The sequence below is a fragment of the Pieris rapae genome, chromosome 24 (assembly GCF_905147795.1).
Source record: "Pieris rapae chromosome 24, ilPieRapa1.1, whole genome shotgun sequence".
NCBI classification, from domain to species: Eukaryota; Metazoa; Arthropoda; class Insecta; order Lepidoptera; family Pieridae; genus Pieris; species Pieris rapae.
In genome coordinates, this window is record NC_059532.1 from 3,435,470 (window position 1) to 3,458,600 (window position 23,131).

Consider the following 23,131-nt stretch of genomic DNA (forward strand, 5'->3'; position numbering starts at 1 on the left):
GAACAATCACTGTGTTGACAAACTATATCGTTTTTTTTATGTAAACGGGCTCATCTGATCTTAAGTGATACCGCCCATGGACAGTCACATTGACAGTGCGTTGCCGGGCTTTTTAAAATCTAAGTTGAATTGGTTCGGAAATTCTGTGGTATAATGAAACTCAGCCGCATACAATCGGAATAAAATATGTTGGCTGAATATTTTAACCATGTTATGTCACTGTAGTGAGGAAATTTAATCTTGCTATAAAAATCGGACAGATAATGTCGTACCGACAAATTATATCGTAACGACTATATGAGCGCTACCATACGACAAATGAGTATAGACATTACAAAGACCACAGGCCAAAAATATTCTCTAAACACGCCCCAAAAATAATATGCAACGTGAAGTGGAAACATACATGTAAAAATCTCTAAATAAATATATACTGAAACAAACAAATAATCCAGTAATTTTTTAAATTGGGTAAATTTTTATGACGTAATTCTTGAATTGACAGGGCGTGGCACATCTAATAGTTTTTATATAAAATTTTGTTCACTAAATAAAAAATAATGAAGTCCCAGGCCCTATCAAACAATTTTTTATATTTTTGATACCACTTCACGTCCCACAAATACAGTCTTTTCGTCCCACGCGTGGGAAAGCTTAATTTCCATTAAATATAAATCACCTCCTACTCTCCTTTTAATCTCTTACTAAACTCCTCTTGCTGTAGTTCTCTCCACTCTTTTTTTGCCTTCATTCGTTTCAGTTGACCATCCCTGGAAATATGAGAAAATAAATTATGCCGAAATAACATTTGTTGTGACAAAATCTAACGTTGATAATGAGTTGTGGGTAACTAAACTCTGAGTTTTCATTCCGTTGAATTCTGACATTTCATAAGTGTTACTACTAAAAAAAGTTCACCACCGAATATAAAGAAGGCAAAAAACATGCTACGTATTTTTTATTTATACCTACAAAAAGGTAAATCTAAATACTCAAGTGACCTATTACAAACTAACAAATTTTTCAATATTACGAATAATATATTTATTTTATTTCTTTGACTGGCAACACTGTCTATTTATTCCAGGTTTAGTAAACCTTTTAAAAAACTAGTATGTGTACTTATGTACACGCGTTAGAAGTTATACTTCCTTGGCGTTTGGAAAAAATAAAACTAAAATGCAGTAGTGATTAACGATAAATATTAAAATTAATCAAAAAAAATATTTAAATAAATATATTATTAGTAAATACTAATAATGAAATTGATTTAAAAACACCAAAATAATATTTATTTATTCACACTGTTTAATTGTACTGTTACGAAACACGAGTTCTAAATAAAAAAATACTAATATACAACTTGAACATCGACTTTTATTCCACCTAGACCTGACTTCATTCTGTTAATTTTGTGTCACGGTGCGCGCGCATCGTAAAAATTCACTCTCATCAATTTTCTCCATCGCGCCAAAAGTTTGTTATAAAGTTTTTTGATTCTCTCAAAGACAGTCTGATATAAACAAAACATTCCTCACCATTGAAGATCCACCAATCCGCCACGCCTCGCAATGGCCGCTTTGACGCGATTTGCGAAATCCACTGCACTCTCAGCATCCCTTCTCGTCATGGCCGGCAAATACCAAACATCGCAAACAATAGCCCAAGAGCTCATCATATTCAGTAGATAATGCAGCATTCCATATCTCGAACTATTCCAGAATGCGTCACCGAAACGCGGATCATATCTGAAATGTTTATTATAGATCCAATGGATAGATAGTGCCGGATACCGAATATTCGGCCAAACTTAAAGCCAGATATCCGGCAGCAAGTCGAGTGCTTTGAGCAGTGCATATAGCAAACGATATTTTTCGGAAGGTGGCCTATATATGAAGACTAGTTAAACCATCTGCTGCCTTTTAACTCCGATAAATTCTGTATTTTTTTTTAATTGAAGTCGTTAATTTTTTGTTATAATTTTTAAAAATAATGATTTGATATCTCCTAAATTTGGGTGGGAACCCCCAACCTTACTAAAGGAAGGAAATAATAAAACCTCACAAAACATTAGGAATACATATAAAAAAACATAGGCCCAAATTTGACACCTGTCAGATTGACGCACGTCCGTTCACCTCAACGTCTAACTATCAGAAATCGCTAATTTATGGCGTTCATATACGAGACTTTAATATGAAAAACACTCACTTGATGGCTACTGGATAAATGGTGCCTCCAACCTCAAAGCTGCCTTTCTTGAACTGCATAACTGAAGTATTATTAATACATGTGCCCTCGGGAAATATAAGAATCGGTGGATTATCCGGTACTGAGATGTGTTCTTTTAATCTGAAATAGATAAATATATATATATATTGTAACATTCAAAGGGGGAACGCTGCCAGTATCTTCGGAACCTCGCCTAAACGGACTCCTTTTAATAATACATTTTAGTTTTTATATTTTAATTTAATGTTGTTTTATTAAGAACAATGTTTAATTTCATAAGTACAACGCAAATTATGTAAAACAAAAAAACAATAATAATAAAGATAGTAGATATAAAGAAGCCTAATATCGAATATAAACAGCCAAAACGGTTTGCCATCTCTGACATGTCAAAAAATGATAGCTGTCAGAATTCTACGGAATTAAAAATAAGCATAATTTATTGTGTGTACCCAAAATGTGTGTGAGCATACTAACCGTGTGGCGACAGCGTGGCGATCCTTAACCTCAGAGCGTTCAAACCAAATGTGGGGCGAAGCCCTAGCGAGCGCACGTTGCAATAGACCAAGGAAACCACCGTGACTCTGACCAATCTATTACACAGAAACTTAATACATGTTAACTTAACTATTAAACACATCTTGCAACTGTCAAAATCCTGTAATTTTTTTATTTATGATGGGTGTGCAAATTAACCTACAAAAAATAAAAGGCAGCTACAGAAATCCATGATGCACACCTATGTAAGTGGGTGAGAAGGAAATATTTTCCACTAGACTGATCCCTCTCAGACCAAGTTTTAGGATATTCTGTATACTATTCTTCCGAAACGACCTGTCAACTGTCAACAATTTGACAGCTGGGAGAATTAGCTCGTACTAGATCACCTCAGTCATTTTCATTCAGTCTAATTGGATTGTCCTAAATACTTATAAAAGTGTGACTTGTGAAACGTGAAACTAGCGCACACTTTTGTAAACTAATATGACACTTTTGACAGCGTGTTCACAAAAAATTGTTGGCATTTTTTAATACAATTAAAAATAATACTGGACTTTCTCCTACAAGTCTATTTGATTGCTTTGATTTTAGTATGAAACTTAAGTGTCATAAAACATGGGTTTAAATTACTTGTGTACAATTAAATTTTTCATGAGTCACGTGATACAAACGGTCACAAAGTAGTATCAACGGTGACTTGGCTTGTAAATATTCTCTTCGTCTACTCCTAAAACTGTCTGTATGAGACGCAAACTGTTTTTATCGAAAAAAACTTCTAACAAGTAACGTGGTGCGTCAGAGATAAAGACGACGCCATCTTGCATAGAGAAGCGGGTTCTTTACATTACATTTTGAAAGGCAATTCTTTGCATCGGTTCTGTAGTCATTAATAATCCCTAATAGTTTTTACCTGTCAAATTATTACGATATATTATTACGTTTGTAACTTGATCAATAACATAAGAAACTCGTCTTAAATTAAACCCATGCAAAGGACGTTCACAAAAGCTCAGGCTTACAATCGAATCCCAATATACACCCAAAATGGTTCCAAAAATCCAGGTCATATCATTAATTCATTTATAATATATAGTGTATAATTGATGTAATGTCATTGTCAAATGTCATAACGGAATCTGTCAATATTATTTTCAGTACAGTTTCCGTCAGTTGTCATAGCAACGCCAATTGTGGTAAACAATTACATTAAAACTTTTTTATGAATTGGCTGTTAATAAAAAAGGTTTTACTAATCAAAACCTTAAGACTAACACTACAGTTTCTCCTCCCACACTTACCAATGAATAGGAACTGTCACACATCAGGACCAGCACATCAATTGGACTGGTGTGATTAGCAACGCAAATCCCACTCCGCGGCTTATATTTATCTCCATTATGGTAGGTTATGACCGCACTGATACACCGCGACAGAAAGTTGAAGCACATGAGAGACATCGTGTTGTTGACGCGTTGTTTCAACGCGCCGTCCGGCAGTGTGCCTATTAACGCCGTACTGATGATCAGCCACCAAACCTATGGGCCACTGCTTCGGTGATATTTGACGTGACATCGACTTTAGTTTTGACATAACGAAGATAGTTTTGACAGGTCGACTTTAGTTTTGACATAACGAAGATAGTTTTGGCAGGTCGACTTTAATTTTGACATAACGAAGATTGTTTTGACAGGTCGACTATAGTTTTGACCCAACAGCTTTTGACTGTCAAACCGTTAAAAGTCTGCTGGCAATTTGCCACTGTAAAGTCGATTTCACCCCAATCCCACATAATGACTGTTCAAACCACATATAAAAAAAAATACATAGACAAAAGCACATCGTCCCTTAGGCATAGAGAAAGATCGAACCAGAGAGAAACAGGTGTTGGTACTGAGAACGTTAGCATCAATCGGGCTCGTGTGGTTGGCAACACAGAAACTATTCGGCTTCGGCATGTGCTGTGTATCGTGAAAATTCACGACACAAGATACGCCCCTCACCAAAATCCTGTTTGCCGTTTTGTATATAATTTCGCCGAGGAGTCGGCGAATTTTCCCCTTTGGCAACATTCCCACCAGGCACGTGACAGTTAAAGTTATAAGCACCTGGTATTACCAGGTAGGTTAGTAAGAGTCAATTATTCATAAAATGAAATCCTAATTGCTCTATCTTTCTGACAAATTGTTTTTACACTGTGATAATTAATAAAGGGACGTTCAGGAATTAGATAAGCACTATAGGGGGGAGACCCTCCGTCTTTGATTTTTGAAGTTATACTTCTTTTGGCGCTATGAAGAAAAATGATGAGAGTGAATTTTTACGATGCGCGCGCACCGTGACACAAAATTAACTGAATGAAGTTAGGTGTAGGTGGCATGGAATCGATAACTATGTTTAAATTGTATATTCTAGTATTTTTATATTTAAAACACGTGTTTCATAATAGTGTGAATAAATAAATATTATTTTGGTGTTTTTAAATCAATTTCATAATAATTATTTATTTATTTAAATAAAATCTTTTTGATTAATTTTAATATTTATCGTTAGTCACTACTGCATTTTAGTTATTTTTTTCCATACACCAAAGAAGTATAACTTCTAACGCGTACATAAGTATTTTATTTGGTGACAGTAATTATAATTTATGAAATTATATCATATATAATTATGAAAACGAAATGTATTTCCTAGGATTTCTATTATTTAGAGCTTTGCTTACTTTTGCTGACAAAAAAAAGAAAGAGGGAGGGGATAAATCTGCTTACGTAATCCTAGAACGTCTCCAAAAATACAGAACCAAGAACTATGCAATTAGAAATTCAGTTATGAAAAAAGAGCTAAGAAAACAAACAAATAGAGGACACATCAAAAGGATTTATTGTTAAACAATATAATTATTTATGGGGTCGTGGGTTCGATTCTCGGCTATACAGCGTATTCCTTCAACTTGAAGGAAAAAAAAATGACAAAAGTGTTAGGTAGACTGATCTACACTTAGATATAACAAATCCAGAAATTAACAGCTTTTTATTAAATAAATTTAAATTAAAAAAAAATTGTAACGATTTTTTTTAAATTAAAAAAATCATACAATTGTAACAAAATTGAAGTTTTCTGGTATTACTATAACATTTAATATTACTTACACCAATGAAGAAGACGAGAATCCTGAGTGGCAGTAGAAAGAAGTATCGCACAACGAAACCCATCACCCATATAATTGTCAGGCGCCATGTTAGAAACTCGTATTGCCTGTAATAGAAAAATCATATGAAAAAACAAAGCATTCCTTTTTCCTAGCCACAAATTTCAGTAGAGGACGGATAAGCTGGTGTTGAATTGAGTCGGTGATGATGATGAAGGGGATGATGGTGGCACTGAAAACGACGGTGATGATGTTGATGGTGGTGAAGATAATGGTGATGATGGCGATGGTGGTGCTGCAGATGATGGAGGTAATGATAATGGTGATGCTGCTAAAGCCGGAGCTGATGCTAATGCCGCTGATAATGATGGGGGTGGTGATGATGACGATTATGATTAAGTCCTTAGTACTAATAGTACGTGTAATTTATTTAATATACCTATTCGTCCTGGTCAACAAGTTCCAACTTCTCAACTCTTCAGCCTCGAAGACAGACGTGACCTGATCTTCTATAATTGACTCCATGCCAGCTTTCACTAAATCCAGACAGTGAGAGAGATGTACTTCCAAGCTATTCTGTAATTGTACAGAATTATAGTTCAGATAGAATCAAATAGAAAAAAGTTTGTAAACCGATAATTTGTATGCTAATCAATTAAAAGATTTATTTAAAAAAAAGGTTTACCAATGGGCGTTACAATAGCAGCTACATCTGAGAACTCACAAAAACAAAAACTGATTGTAAATTAACGGGCAAACACGGAATAGTTAAAAAGTAGGATTGTGAAGTTGGCTAGGTCGATCTTGGAGCAAATCTAGGACGTACTAGAGAAAGGATAAATCAAAAGCCTACCCCTTCGGGAAGCCTGAACATATAAATATGTGATTTGAAAAGAGGTATATGTGTCACAGTAAAGTTGTTAAATCAGATAGTAAATTGAATCTCTAGACAGTTAATTAAAAAATCTCGTATAGTTACATCACGACTTTAATAAAATGTATTTGATGCAAAAAAACATTCAGGAGAACTTCAAAACCTTTAAAAAGTGTCATGAACTCAAACGACTGACTAAAATTGACATATTAACCTACTCTCAACATTTTTTTTTATATAGAACAGAGGGGAAATGGGCAGGAGGCTCACCTGATGTTAAGTAATACCGCCGCCCATGGACACTCTCAATGCCAGAGAGCTTTAAATCCTCTAATTTGTAGTATGCTTATTTACAAAGTGTACTTAAAAAAAATCGTTTATTCACTTTTAAAAATGTTTTTATAAGTAATGAACCAACCTCCGGTCTATTTAGTTCGTTTGTATGTCCATTTTGCAACCGTTCCTGACTCTGACTTCTCTTGTAGTTGAGTTCCGGCGACGGGCCTAGTATTTCTTGTCGTTCTATCACACTCATCTTTGCACAACCTGAAATCATTTTATTTATTTATTCCAGTATTTTTTTCTATCTTAACAGTTACTACTAATTCGATAGAATTCCAAAATATTTCCCACACCAACTATCCTACATAAAAACATTAAAAAATTAAACTTATATTCCTAAATCTTATAACTAACAATATAGCAAGCAACTCTTGTGAACTCAGCCAGTGTACAAACAAATAGGTCTACCTCAATAGAAATTTTGTTGATTTTATAAAATTTGTTAACATTTCATATGAAACAACAGTGTAAATATATAACGACACCAGAAGGACTACGCCTATTTTGATGTTTCAAAAGATTATATTTCTGACTACTGTTAGTAATTAATTACTAACTGTAATTCGTACTGTACCAGTAGTTAGGTCGTATTTTTGAAGAGAAACTCTAGGCGCATGACTACTTACTCTACTACTTGTCTCATACTCATTTATTGATGTAAAAATTTGAGAAACAATAAAATTTTTATTATTATTATGAGGGTAATATTTTTACGGAACGTCACGAAGATGTGCAGCGTTTTTGTCGAAGAAAAGGGAGAGAGCGATTGAGAGAGAGTGAGAAAGGGAGATCGAGGAAAAATACATTACTATTGGTTGATGTATTCGTTTAGTAGTTACATATTAGAACTTTAGATGGCAATTCTGTGGCAGTAAACGCAGTTCTTTTATTTAATTATATTATCATTAGCACGTATACAGTGTAAACAATGTTAATAGATACACAAATACATAGAGTGATCATATACTTGTACATGATCATTTATTGGGGCTTTTAACTTAATAATAATTAATTTACAAAGAAGTTTCACTTCTGGCATGTGTACTTTGTACGCACGGAATGATTTTACTAAATTCATAAATTGCGATATTCAGGCATCTACGCGATAAAGCACATGTGCACACAGTGAATCAAGTCAATAATGGATTGTTTAATATATTTTATTTTATTTATTTAGCAAGATAGTATTCTGACTCGAAGTCCGATTATATTTTATGTATTAACATTATGTAAAGAATCACGATTTTATCCATCCAATTTGTGTCATCCAAAAATGATTATTTGCTATCGTTTTAGACGAAAAACAGTTATTTAACGTTAGCTAATATTATTTTAACGATACCCACATCCGATATTTATAGTTGAAAGATGTTTTGCTAAAATATACACAAAGTAACATAAAAATCTATTTTCAATATGTTATAGAACGTAAATGTTAATTGCTAATGGCAAACTTGTATCAACATATAAAAAGAAAACATTTTTGTTTTTGTATGTATGTTTGTAACATCTATCTGGACCGATTTAAAAAATTCTTTCACCATTAGATAGCTGCATCTTCACCGACTGAAATAGGCATATATTACATGATAAATAGGGATGCCAAATAAAAATGCAATGCCTAAAATATAATCCAAAGTGTGAAAAATTATTTATAAAAATCTGTCATCTCTGTCATCGCCGTGGAAACAATTGATAATAGAACAAATCATTTTTTCTCTAATAGTATAAAATAACTGGACTCATTAAGAAAAATCTTTCATTACCCACTTCAAGTAGGTAAGTACATCAATAATTTTTCAATTTACTAATGTCATTCTTTTTCGTAATTACATTCTATGTAAATGATGTACAGTATTTAAAAATGTATTAGATACATATTCGATGTAAAGTAACACCTGTATATTGATTAGATAATGAATTTAAGTGTGTATCGAATAATTAGAAAGAAAGTAAAAATATTTTAAGGAAACTAGGTAAAAAATAACTTTATTAATACGTGGGTAACTCTAAAAATGTTTATAACTGGCCAGTTAGAAACATTGCAAATGAAAACTTTTTTGAATTTCAATTTTAGAACCTCTTTGGTGGTGTGTCAGCCACTGGAGGCTGATCACCTACTTGCCTATAAGATTTAAAAATGATCATGGAACAGATTCAGAAATTTGAGGCCAAGACCTAAACAGGTTATAGCGCCACTGATTTTTTTTTATAGTCCGAGGTACACTTTTCACTACCACGAGACCATTGCTAGTACTATATACTATACAAAACTTAAAAACTTCTCGACATTTAATGCTATCACATCAGTGTGTTTGAGATCATATATGAAATAGTCAAAAAAATAGAAACAGCCGCTGTATACAAGTCTGTATTATCGGAAATATATCGTCGTAAACCATAGCTAGAGATATCGCGAATAACACTACGATTTCAAAACATTACCTACTTACGTAACGTATACAACCGTGTATGTCATAAGACGTAATAGATAGTTAGTTATACGTTCAAAATTACTTAAAAGTTATTTCAAATAAAATCATGTATTCCAATTATACTAATATGGCACTTTTGAACGTTAAATAAAATATAAAGATAATAGAAGGAGCAAAATGGGAAAGAAACTCCACACTTTTAAAAAAGATTTTACAATATTTGTAGTAATAATTATGAAGACAATGTACTCCCAGAATAAAACTACTATACAGGTTTATTATTGTATTGTTAGTACATGTTCCTCATATATTTACAAGTATCGTAGAATTTCAGATATTGAAGAGTAATAAAAAACAACAAAACAGTGTGTGAGATAAACATAAAATAATGCGTTTCAGAAACGAGATAGACTTTGGAATCCACTTAATCATACTTTGATTTTTATTTTGAAATAGTATTAAGTGCCAATAACCAATCAACGGATTGTATTTTACCCATCTATCGATACAACTTATCCATAGTAGGTCGGATCGGTGTATGTGGATAGACCTTTGTATAAAAATGACAGTTCAATCGATTTCATTTCATTTCAATATTTGGATTAGTTTACACAATTTGTATTAAAAACTTGGCGATTGAAAAGAGTTTCTTGCCAGTTCTTCTTACCCGCTCTACGCCCTTGACTTGCGAACTGCTTGCGACTTGGTGGTAAATGTAAATTTACGATTAATTTAATTTGTTTTTCTTGACGTTCATAAGTGTACATGTTTACCTGAATGAATAAAGATATTTTGATGTGATTTGATTTAGTCTATCTCAAAAAAAAGTGGATTGAGATAGTTTATAGAGTTTGGGCGTAAAACAACAAATTATCACTTAATACCAATTCCCTAATCTAATCGATACAACTGATTTAAAATTTATTACGAAACTTATATTACTCATAGATTATAGAAATACAAAGAATTAACTTGACATTGATAATCATTAAGCTTATTTGTCTCTTCACAATATTGTATTTAACGAGTTTGTACATGCAATTATTGACCATCTTTTGTGGGGGGGCTGGTGCCTGTAATAGACTACAGAACACTATTGGTCTTTAATTTTCTTATTTAGTGATTACGTCAACAGTAATTATTTACTTTTTACACAATACGGACACAATAAAAGGCCGGCAACGCGATCGCGGGCCCTCTTGCATCGAGTGTCCCCTCCTGCCCATTTGCCCCCAGTTTTTATATGTTTTTGTACTATTATTTTTGAGTGTTTTGCTTACTTTTGCTGACAAAGCGTTCAAGTATTACATCCCGCAATTTATTCTCCCCCCCCCCCATGTAACGCGCCGTAACATTTTTCTGTACCCATAAGTAAAACGTTTCATTACTATCCAGTGTTACATTTAACTTAAAAGTTTCCATTTATGTGTTGTAAAGTATCGGAAAGTCGAAAATAATATTAACAATAACGCATAATTCAATCCCCGCCCCGCATCGTAACATTTTAACCCACCCCCCCCCCCCTCAAATTCGTAACGTAATACTTCAACGGCCCCTAAGACACTGTGTACACAGTACCACCTACTTCTGCATTAGGAATTTCACAAAACACTCACCATTAACTCCATTCTCCTTGATGATTGCTGAAGGCGGCTTATCTGGTGTCGGCGGTTCTTCATCTTCATCAGAACTATCATTCCTCTGCAGCTTCTTGGCCACTTCAATGTGTTGACGTCCATACTGGAATGATAAAATTATATTAGCTTCTGATGGCGGTGAAAGCCTGCGAGGTGCAACTTCACATCGGGCGACCTAAAAATTGTCTAAAATTACCATGGAAACAGATACTGAACCAATCCTCATACGGGTCACCAGTTAAGCTGTCGTCTCCTATTCACCCTTGGGTCCATAAATGATGAAGCATTATCATTAGTACTAGCTATCTATCTAAGTTTCATATGTACAATATTTCCGTGGAGCCAAAAATAAATTGCGTGGTATGCATACTGTATAGAGCTATTAAATTTACGTGGTAAACATGTTTAATCACATGAACCCGGAAACTAATACTCAGATAATTCTAGATAGATTTAATATTTTGTTTACAGTTAGTGTTATTTTGCTTGTCTTTAATTGCTCATAACACTATACAGACAAAAGTAGGTATATGCTGAATAAATATTTATTTACAGAGTAGCGGGGCTGGTTATCATCTTTATAATATCTAATTTAAAAAAACTCGAAAGAGAAACACCATACAGTATATTAGTATGTGAAGGTTCGACTTCGATTCCCGGATGCAACAATGGACTTTGTGTCTAAAAATTTGCATAAACGAAACGTCGACGGCGTGTCACAGGAGCCTGATCAGACAGAGAGACGTATAACTTCTTTTTACTAACGAAACACACAAAATAATAATAAAACAGTACCGTGTTTTAATTTAAACAACCGCCATCAAGTGTTCCGCATAAAATTAATGAATACATCGCAGTAAAGTAGTAAAATCAGAGAGTTAATTGTATCTTGAGACAGTTAATTAAAGATCGATATTTAATTAAGTTGCTTGGATTTTGATTTAAAAAAAGCAGCGTCAAAAACGTTTAACTGTCTGTCTGACCAAAATCCAGCGTGTTGATTAATAGTGTAAAACAAGATGGCGGTCACTTACTTTTACAGTCTTTCTTTTGGCAAACGTTGGTTTGTTGTGCGAGTGGTTTTATTGTTTGAAATTGTGGTCTTTGGTGAAATTGTAAACATTTTGTCGACTCCGCCATGATTATTTCGGTCTGATCACGAAGAACTGAGAGCTCGGAAATTCCGGGTTTTGTTTTATTATAAATAGTTAGGTGAGGTTAGTCTTGTTGCCTAGGAACGTTTAAGAAACGTTAAACGTTTTGTCAAGTTAATTGTCTGACGGAACTTTAGCGACTTGATTAAATATCGATCTTTAATTAACTGTCTACATAATCAATTTACTCTCTGATGTAACTAATTTACTGCAACAAATACACACTGAGCTTAAAACATAAAATATATTTACGTTTTATATTGCTTAATGTGGGTCTTTTCCTTAATGAATTAATCTTATATATTTTTTATACACTATCAGTAAAGAACAATTACCATTAGCAAGGCAAAGTTCAAACTTCACACACCAATCACGCGACGTCAAAGTTCAACTGTGTTCACACCGCTTTCGATAAGATTCATACGATTTTCCCGCTAAGTTGTCCTGATGATTCTGACATACCGTGCTGTTGAGTACCCTTAGATCTAGGGTCGTTAGACATGGAGCAAAGGCGTCGCCAGCCAACTGTCAAGATGGGCAGGCGGCCAGTAGAAGTATGTACAGAGGATGGTAATTAAATTAGTTAGTAGTATAGTAGTAACTAAAAAATAAGTTCTTCTATCCTAGGTAACACTAAAATGTTTAGAACTGGCCAGTTAGAAACAATGCTAATGAAAACTTTTTGAATTTCAAATTTAGAACTCTTTGTTAACCTAATGCATTCATTTGTGAAACATAATATATACCAAACAAGACAACAATACAAACATAACCTTTTTATAACTAATTACATTTAAACAACTCTTATAACTTCTATGATTACAACTCTTCAATTACAATTTCAATTTCTCCATACATTTTAACGCCCTTGGAAACAATGCGTTGACCTGATTATCGTATCACATCTTATCGTTCACAAAGGGTTATATGACGTCATAATGCGCTGATTAAATGTACAATAAAGCAGCCTGTCTGTTCGCACGGCTAGATTTATTTTTATTATAGTAGAAATAAATTTAGCGAGGTTGGAACTCTTATTATAATTAGACATGGTATCATGGAGTTTTATGGAGATATTAATGTCCTCTATAAAATTATAGTACATCACTTTGCTTTCTTAGTTTTATAAGCGTGGCGAGTAAATCATCGGAGTTACGGCTCCAGACTAAAGCCAGACGTAAGCAGTCTTCAACCGTTACATGTGACTAAACCATCCAGGGCTCCACACAAACGTATACAAAAATCATTTAAATCGGTCCAGCCGTTTAAGGAGTTCATACACACGTACATTAAGTTAACTGTCTAGAGATTCAATTTACACTCCGATTTAACTACTTTACTGCGACATATATAAATGTAAGCTATCCTCTCTTGTAAGTTCATCAAACTGCACACGGTCTGCAAATATGATTGAAATCGGTCAAGTAGTTTAGGAGTCCACAGCGTATAAACAACATAACGCGTAATTTATATATACATTATATTTACTCTATATTAAGTGGTTAATATAGAGTAACTATAATCCTCTATAATTTAATGCACTCCGGTGACCCAGGAACCGTATTACCTCAATAATTTCCGCATCGCAAGCCCCGATAGGCAAAACCTGACTATGACGAAACTTCATGGACTTAGTATTACACCTTGTTACATCCTCGATTTATAAAAAAAATAACATTATCAAAGCTATGGATATGTATATATCAACATACATTTCACCTGTCTATATAAACGTGTACAGTAAATTCGTTTCTTTTAAATGATTATATTATATTTATTACGAATATTATTACATTTTATAACTCTAAATTTCAGAATTATATTTGAACAAAAACATTGTTAACATTTATATAATTGGTGATTAAAACTTTTTTGAATGTAATTACAAATGTGAATAATTAAAAGTTTAATTAACATACTACTTTCTTATAACAGACATTCTGAATATAATTTAATACACGTCAATCTAAAAGTCCTTCATAATAATGTTATAAAGAGGAAAAATTTGTATGCTTGTATCGAATCGGCTCAAAAAGTACTGGACCGATTTCAAAAATTCTTTCACCATTTGAATGCTACAATATCACTGAATTTAATTTGCAAGAAAAAAAGTAAGTATCTCTGCTAAAATTACAATAATGTTACTCATGGTATAAAAATATATTTCAACGCATCCGCTGCGAAAACCATTGATTATATAACAAAATAATGTTTCACGATATTAAATAACATATCAATATCTATAAAAAAACGTATGTTTGTACTTATGTACACGCGTTAGAAGTTATACTTCTTTGGCGTATGGAAAAAGAACTAAAATGCAGTAGTGATTAACGATAAATATAATTAATCAAAAAGATTTTATTTAAATAAATAAATTATTAGTAAATACTATCACCGTCGTATATGAAATTGATTAAAAAAAAACCAAAATAATATTTATTTATTCACACTGTTTAATTGTTACGAAACACGTGTTTTAAATATAAAAATACCATGCCACCTAGACCTAACTTTAAGATGTCGAATTTAGGTGTTGGTGTGCGCGCGCATCGTAAAAATTCACTCTATAAAATAAATATTCAAGTGTGTGAAGCCGGGACGGGCCGCTAGTGAAAACATAATGAAAATAGTTATTTCGTAACAACTCAAAACATTTATACACGTTCTAATATACATATACAGATATAATTTTAATTAATGGTTATGTAATTCGTCTTTAAATTTATGTATTAAAATATTTATAGTTGTAATAAAATGCTATATTTACATACGGTTCAGTTATTAAACAAAATCAAAATCATTTATCAATAAATAGCAGTGAATTTTATGACAAGAACTGGCCAGGCTCCAAGTTTTTTCAAAATGTTTGTAGGCGAAACATTACACCATCTCATTAAAAATAAATCAGTGCTCCTAGTTTCATGATAATTTGTCAATCTAATAGGCAAGTAGGTGATCAGCCTCCTGTGCCTGACACACGCCGTCGACCTTTTGGGTCAAAGACAAGCTGTCGTTTTCATCCACCGTTCGAGCAAATGTTAAATGCGCTAGTAAAGCACAGCACAGCACAGCCGGGAATCGAACCTACGAACTTATGAGTCGCTTCTTAAGTCACTAGGCACATTTACCATCTCATGACGCATGTAAGAATCATTACATCATATCTATCAGTTCGCGAGCCACCTAGCCAACAATTTTTATCTGGTTTGCTCATTATCAAATGATTTTTATCAGCACCATTAACCTTCAGAACAAAAGTACAGATTTAACATTGATTGTTGGTAATAAATTCATAAATAATTTCCACACGATTTAACGGACGCAACAACTATTGATCGGATTTAGATAAAACTTGACACAAGATATTTCTTGCAAAAAAAACGAAGTTAACTTATTGCATTGCAATCGAATTATAAATTGAGCTATAGAATTGTAAATCTGTTATTCATATGTCACAGTAAAGTAGTTAAATCAGAAAGTTAATTGAATCTCTAGACAGTTAATTAAAGTTCGATATTGAATCAAGTCGCTAATGTTCGTCAGACAAGAAACTGAACGAAACGTTTACGAGTTTCCTGAACGTTCCTAGGCAATAAGACTAACCTAACCATTTACAATAAATCAAAACACAGAATTTCTACGCTCTCAGTTCTCCACGATCACACCGAATTCATCATGGCGGAGTCGAGAACGTGTTTACAATTTCACCAAAGACCACAAATGCTAGCGACTTGATTGAATATCGATCTTTAAATCTGTTCAGAGATTCAATCAATTCTCTGATTTAACTACTTTACTGCGTCACATATTACTTATTAACCATAATTATTGTATAGGCTTAGGTCATAGTCTTAATAAAGTCACACTCTCTTTTCAAAGGAAGAAAAATATTGTAAGGGAAAAATAATAAGGTTACCACAGCCATACATACTGGCTCCAATAGAACACTTTTTTTTAATTGGGTGAAAATGTGCTTACGCAGGCCCGTGCTATGAACGTCGGAGATAGACGAGTGTCTCTTCTCACTCGTCAATGTGGGGCTGGGTCTATTCTGAGGTGAAGCCCACCCACATAAAAACACCTCAGCCATTCAATCGCACTTAACATGGGCCCTCAGGGATCGCCAATCATTCTTCCCGAGGGAAATTTAAAATACTATATTATCCCTGATAAACAGTCTATAGATTATACCCAAAAATGTATAGGATTCATATGAAAACTTCGACAATGTAATTCGAGGAAAAAATGCCATTAAAATTCCCCATATCGCGTACGCTGCGGAAACTATAGACAATAGAGCAAAGTTATCTACAACAGTTTTATAAGAGATAATATCTACATCTAATATCTTACGATACAATCATTCAGATCGAAACCAGGACTGAGGGTGTACTTATAAACACAAAATTGTGAAGACAAAACAAATTCTCACAAACACAAGGTCTTGTAAAACATAAGCAAATTCAAATTCAAAACGTCAATATAGAAATACATATTTAATGCTTCCAGTTTCCAAATGAAGGGAGTAGCACGGAAGAGAACTGGCAATAAACTCTCATCCATCTTTTCAATCGCCAAGTTTTTTGTTTTACACAACGATTATTATAAGGTTATCTGCAACCTTTACACCATGTTCCACATGACATCCTAAGTAATTACATATAAATAATTTAAAAAAAAAAAATTTTATGATACAGCATTAGTAAATACATGAACTTTCAACCCTTTACAACCCTATTTTAATTTGATTTCTTTGATTCTTTATTTTTGATATTTAGGTAACTAGCAAGAATTGTTATTTAAAATATATTCTCTACATTAATAAATATTAATTTATTACCCTACATAAATCATTCTTTTGAACACTTATAGTAGATAATTATTTTTATTGACCTAAAAAAATGATTCTTATTATATACATGGCAAAACAATTTTTCGTTTGCCGGGTCAGCTAGTAAATAATAAAATAAATTAAAAAAAACAAAGATCTGTCCTCTATGATTAAGAGGCATGGTGAAACAGAAGCACACACTTACATTCTCGTGGGAACACGCACAATAAACCACAGTTGCAGACTTTAAATTTCAAAAATATTTAACCAATGCCTGTCCGCTACGCTCGCTAAAATAGCCTGAGCTAAACCCAAGCTACCCCCTAAACCAACAGCAAGAGAAAAGACAGTCACATCGATCAACAGGTCAAACAGACCCCTGTCGTTTAACGCCACAAAAATGATAACACCACGTACGTTGCCAAAATGATAATGATGACGTCACCCGGTATTGTTCTTGCGTGTGCGTCAATTTTATCTTTTAGACAAAGTGCTTTGTTGCTTCTTCAATGCCATATGGGTTATACGAATTTATTGCTTCAGTTTTTTTTTAACTTTTCTTTTTTTACTAGATCTAAAACGATTATAACTACGGGGCCAAGTTTAAGAATTGAGTCGTAGGTAGACGTTTTACGCCCGAACTCAATAATTAATTCACAATCTGAGATCAGACTATGACAGTCGATCGATCTCTTATCTGCATCCTAATAACTAAATAAGACAATCCATTTTTTGCGATGGATAGAATGCAATCCCTTCGCTCTTTACACTCATATTAAATAATCAATATAAAGTAAATAAAACCGTACAAATAATATTAAAATATACATGTCTATGTTTAAAACATATGAAATAGCTTTTTAATTATTTAAAAAACTGTTGTAAGTTAAAATCTAAATCGTACGATATTGGCACAATAGAACTGTCATTTTCATACAAAGGTCTATCCACATACAGCGATCCGCCCTAGCATGGATAGTTACTATCGACAGATGACTATTACAATCCGTTGATTGGTTATTGATACACTTTTATCTCTATTTGAATTAAGATCTGTCTGAGATGGTCAAAAATGGATTGGGATAGGTTATAGGGTTTGGGCGTTCCAATGTTAAGTCCCTAATTATAGTAATTGCTTTTAAACTGTATCGGTAATGTATGATCATCAGACCACTGGAAAATACTTATTGTTTCTAATAGTCTGATTTTTTATTATGACAAATTATCTCTTAACAAAAAATCTAAGGATTCATCGCACCGACATAAATCAAAATAAATTTTATACGTTACAGAGATATGATCAAAAATATTATTAATAATACAAAAATAACAAATTGGTAATAATCGTTATCGTCAATTCAGAAAGTTCTTACACTTTCTCAAAATTTCCGATAATTATGATTGATTATAAGTAACAAATGATAATTGTATCTATAAAGAACACAAATATTTTTGTCGTAGTCATGTTATAATACCACAGGGTAGTGTTTTAGTAACACTACTTTTCTTTATTTATATTAATGGCGTATCCAATATTCTGTCACTATAATAGGTGACAATAATAAATAACAACTAGATAGTTATTACTAGTTGATTAAAAAATATGTATATATTAAATTTGTGCATCTCTACCATTAAAGACACAATCTGTCTAAAACATCCGGTCTTCCTCCTGATCCCATCTAATCCATCAGAGTTAACGGGGTATTTAGACAGAAAAATCAAGTCAAAAGTTTAACATCGCAACCTTAGTAACCTACTAGGTTATCGCTATCACATGTGAATAGTTAATCCCCATTATAATTATGTATCACAAATCTTTGCCCTTTGAAATATCGAGACCGGAATACAAAGTACAGAGTCGAGAATATTGGCAAATGATAAAGTTGCAGGAAATGAGCATTATTAAACATTATTCATGAAAATAATGATAATCATTTATATTATATATATGTACGTACAAGATAATATGCAGTTTAAATTTTTATTTATTTAATCATACTTCGTTGCAAAGAAACACAAATAACACAATACATAAAAATTACAATGGATGCAACGGGCGGCCTTATCGCTAACAAGCGATCTCCTCCAGGCAACCCTATTAAGCAAAGAAAACAATAAATAAAAATCATGAGTGCAAGAAGTGCATAACCAGAAGTTATATAAAAAAAAATATATTTATGTTAATCTATAGAACCTGAATCTAGAGAAAATAAAAATCAGAATATTAATAACTAACTAAAACTAAAAAGCTAATCTTAAGGATTGAAGAATAGCTAATAGAGATGTAATACAAAAGTAGAGGAGATACAAGAATTACACAGGTTACGATTGATCAGGATATGATAAGGTTAGGAAATATTTACATAGAAGAGTTTTAAAAGACGATAGAGAGGAAGCCAATCGTATAGACTCGGGCAGCTTATTCCACAGCCGAATTGGTGGAAATCCAAAACGAATTGCCTATGAAGGAAGTTCTTTTAGCTACTAAAATTATTTTTTTGTAAATATTCTACAATGTTCCTTGTTTTTATTAGGCAGATAAGTGATCCTTTTGTGCTAGCAACACGATATGGTATGCTGGAAATAATTATTTTTTCCTTCCCCATACTAGCGATTAATTAAATTAAAATAAAGTTTATTTTGTTACTACCCAGCCAGGCTTACTTAAAAATAAACTGGTAGGTTAATTAATTAATAATTAATACTATGCTATTTATTTATGATTATTTTACATAGTATTATCATAATTACACAATCTTACAGGACTTTTAATAAGTTTTTGAACTGTATGTGATCAGTTTGTATATGATTTTAGTGTGAGACAATCTTCTCTTGTATACAGATATATTAAAAAAAACAAGTCAAACCTTTTAACCTGCACACAACATATATATTATGTTTCATATTGTACATTCTAAATGTCCACCAACGCCAAGTAGAAGACTAATTCAAATTAATCTAACCATTTGATATAATTTTATCATTTCAAAACATATAGCCTAAATCATCATACAAATTCTTTTAATGATTAAAAGGCAACAGGTATGAGACTGAAATTAGTAAAGATTTATTTCAAGTAATGTAATATTTTTATTAGATAATATGCCGTAAATAAGAATAAATACTACAAAAAAGCCAGAAGCATCACATGAAAGAATAATATACAACTATAAACTGTTAGAATTCCTAAAATGATTAGACAATCATTTACATTATTGGTCATTACTTTGAATTGTTTTGTCCTTCATCACATTTTTTATAAAAGAATGATATATTCTATTGTATTATCATGTTCCAATAGACTGTTAAGTTTTTGTTAGTCATAATAACAGATTTAGAAATGTGCAAGGAAAATGCCAGTATCTGTTAAGCAGCATATTAATTAGGGGAAATTCCAAGGGTACTCTAAATTAACTTATTGATTCAGAGTGAGTATTTCTTATCTATTTATTTAAGATTCAAAAAAATTTTTACACAATAAGGAGAACTATTAATAGCTTGTGAGGTATCACACATACAAACTGTTTTGAGTCATTGGAAAACTACGTACGAAAAATTGTAAACATACACAGAAAATTTAAGATGATTTCATAGTTAAAACAATATTCATACTGATTAGTATCTTGTGTAGAGTTGTTCATGATACTCTGTGGCAAAAGTGTTGGTGAAGTATATTATACTTATAAAAAATTCTTTGTCAAATAATTTAGAACTCTGAAATAAATAAAGTTAATAGTATACAAATATCTCTTATGTTAGAAAATAAATTCATTCATCACAAACCTCTGTTAATCTAAAAATGGGAAAGTGCATGTGTTAAATATGGAAAATGTACATATTTTACAGATGCACTTTCAGAACTGTACAGCACCAAAGATTAAAAAACCACATTGTAATTTAGAATGAATAAAGAGACAGTACTTCATCACTATTTGTGATTATAATTTTTTATATGTGTAACAACACATTCAAAACTTTACTTTCTTTAGCAAACTGGTTTTTTTATGATAAAATAAACAGTAATAATAAAATACACCAACATTAGTGATTAGATCTAACTTATTAGGTATTCAAATCTAAATATGCATCGAGTCGCGCTACGCAGTCTATAAAAAGTAGTTGTTTAAATGTCGCACCGGCCTACAAGCATTACCACCATATTATGAAATGTGTGTACTGTGTACATAATAGCAATACGTTTTATTTTTAAAAGGAATACGTTTCATTAGGTCATTAGAATTCTTTTTAAATTATCAATGACAGCGCTGTAAAATGTGCGGGCGTTATAAAGACTTACCTCGAAAAGCTTCAGTAAAATATTCACATAGAGTCTTCTGACGCCCAAAGATTTTCCAATTGATGCTAAGAAAATAATACACAAAATTAACAGTAAAAACGGCGTGTACAATATAGATACGGCTACAGACACGAACGACATCATCACGGCCATATTGCAAACTGAAAGAAATGAGAAAAATCTAATTGACCAATGTCAATATAACAGTCAGCTGTTATTGTCTTTGTCAATCAAAACTTCAATATTTTTTATTTCCTAATAATTGAAATGATTTCTTCTATCATTTTACATGGATGTCTTTATTTTTTTCAATCTAGTGGAATATGGTTTGTAATTAATATTCATAAAAATAACGACTGAATTTAGAAGTATGTGATATAATCTATTTTAAGTTGTCATTTCTGACGTGACCTGAAAGTAGCAACACTTTTATAACCTTAATATTTTGTGCCAGGAGTATATTTCAGGGATTGTATTAAATCCTTTTTTGGATTAATTATTTCTATTTTAAATTCGAAAAAATGTCTGAACTCCCATTCGGTCCCCCAGTGCGTGTATCTCCTCTGATCAGAGTAAGTTCTTATTTTAAATTTTTATTATGTAACACTGTTTTGCAGGTATATCGAATTTTCTACAATTAAAAGGTTCTAATACTGATAGAAATTGAGATTATATGTTAATAATATTATAATTTTTAAATCAAACGCAGTTCTGTTAATCTATCTTATAGTCTAAGATCTTATCTCTATAATAATGAAAACTTGTAGAACATCCTCATCACATACATTAGGTAAATTAGAGAAATAAAAGAATTAAATATATTCATTATAATAAGATTTTCTTGCTTTGCAAAAATAATTAATACATTAGCTTATACTTGCAACTAAAAATATTATATTTTAGAAAATAATTAAGTATTATAAAATTGATTAAGATTATCTTATTGGTGTTATTACAAATTTTAGTTTGGAAGATGGTCATTCCTGACAGCTGGTATCCTGTATGGTGCCTTCCACCAGAACAGGCTATCAAAGAAGGAAACCAAAATCCGAGAGATTGAAGCCAAAGAGAAGGTTATCAGGGATGAAAAGATCAAGAAGGAGAAGGCTATTGCTGCTGCTGGTGGGTTCTACATCAATCTACTACAACCCATACTATACAGACAGCTAGACAAGTTTGTCTAGCTGTCTGTATAGTATGGGTTATAATAGTAATAATAGTTATTAAGATAAAATTCTCTGTACTAGAAATATTTTTGTTGTTGCTTCAGTATTAAGACTTACCTAGACTCAGTATTACATGTCCTATTGGAGAGTTACAGTGAAGTTTGGTAGTTTTACATTTGGTTAAACCTCAGAGTTAAGTTATATAAATGTGTCCATATTTAAAAAAAAAGGAACTACATATTTATTTTGTGATTCAATCCTATTTTGTTATATAATATAAATCCTTTTTTATTATCCTTTCAGCTGAAATGAAAAACTTAGAAGAAATGATCAACAAGAAAAACTAATCATCTCTAGTATAAGGATAAAGTGAATTCAGACGTTAACAATAAGATGGCAACACAATTCCAACTTTATAATTATGTTGTATTTATGAAATATAGCTGGTAAAACATATTGTTTTTGTCTCTTTAAAAATTTACCTTCACATGTTAGTTTAATCAAAGTC

The 23,131-nt window shown here is 32.2% G+C and overlaps 2 protein-coding genes across 3 annotated transcripts; one reads left to right on the forward strand and one right to left on the reverse strand.

The window, feature by feature from the left end:
* Window positions 1-120: 120 nt before the first annotated feature.
* LOC110995017 (glycerol-3-phosphate acyltransferase 3) lies at window positions 121-21,645 on the reverse strand. 2 transcript variants are annotated; one of them, XM_022261972.2, is made up of 10 exons: window positions 21,458-21,645; window positions 11,149-11,272; window positions 7,174-7,301; window positions 6,321-6,457; window positions 5,883-5,988; window positions 4,602-4,838; window positions 2,710-2,825; window positions 2,212-2,352; window positions 1,539-1,748; window positions 121-770 (listed from the first exon to the last, which is right to left on the reverse strand). In XM_022261972.2, the coding sequence occupies exons 1-10, from the start codon at window positions 21,608-21,610 to the stop codon at window positions 683-685; spliced, it is 1,440 nt and encodes a 479-aa protein (XP_022117664.2). In that variant the 5' UTR covers window positions 21,611-21,645; the 3' UTR covers window positions 121-682. The 2 variants fall into 2 exon arrangements, with proteins under 2 accessions (XP_022117664.2, XP_022117665.2); XM_022261973.2 differs by lacking the exon at window positions 4,602-4,838 and adding an exon at window positions 4,032-4,268 and having other exon boundaries at window positions 21,458-21,628.
* Window positions 21,646-21,860: 215 nt separating this feature from the next.
* Window positions 21,861-23,079, forward strand: LOC110995025 (ATP synthase subunit e, mitochondrial). The gene is made up of 3 exons (XM_022261983.2): window positions 21,861-22,029; window positions 22,423-22,579; window positions 22,927-23,079. Exons 1-3 carry the CDS (start codon window positions 21,979-21,981, stop codon window positions 22,968-22,970), a joined length of 252 nt encoding a protein of 83 aa, XP_022117675.1. The 5' UTR covers window positions 21,861-21,978; the 3' UTR covers window positions 22,971-23,079.
* The last annotated feature ends 52 nt before the right edge of the window (window positions 23,080-23,131 follow it).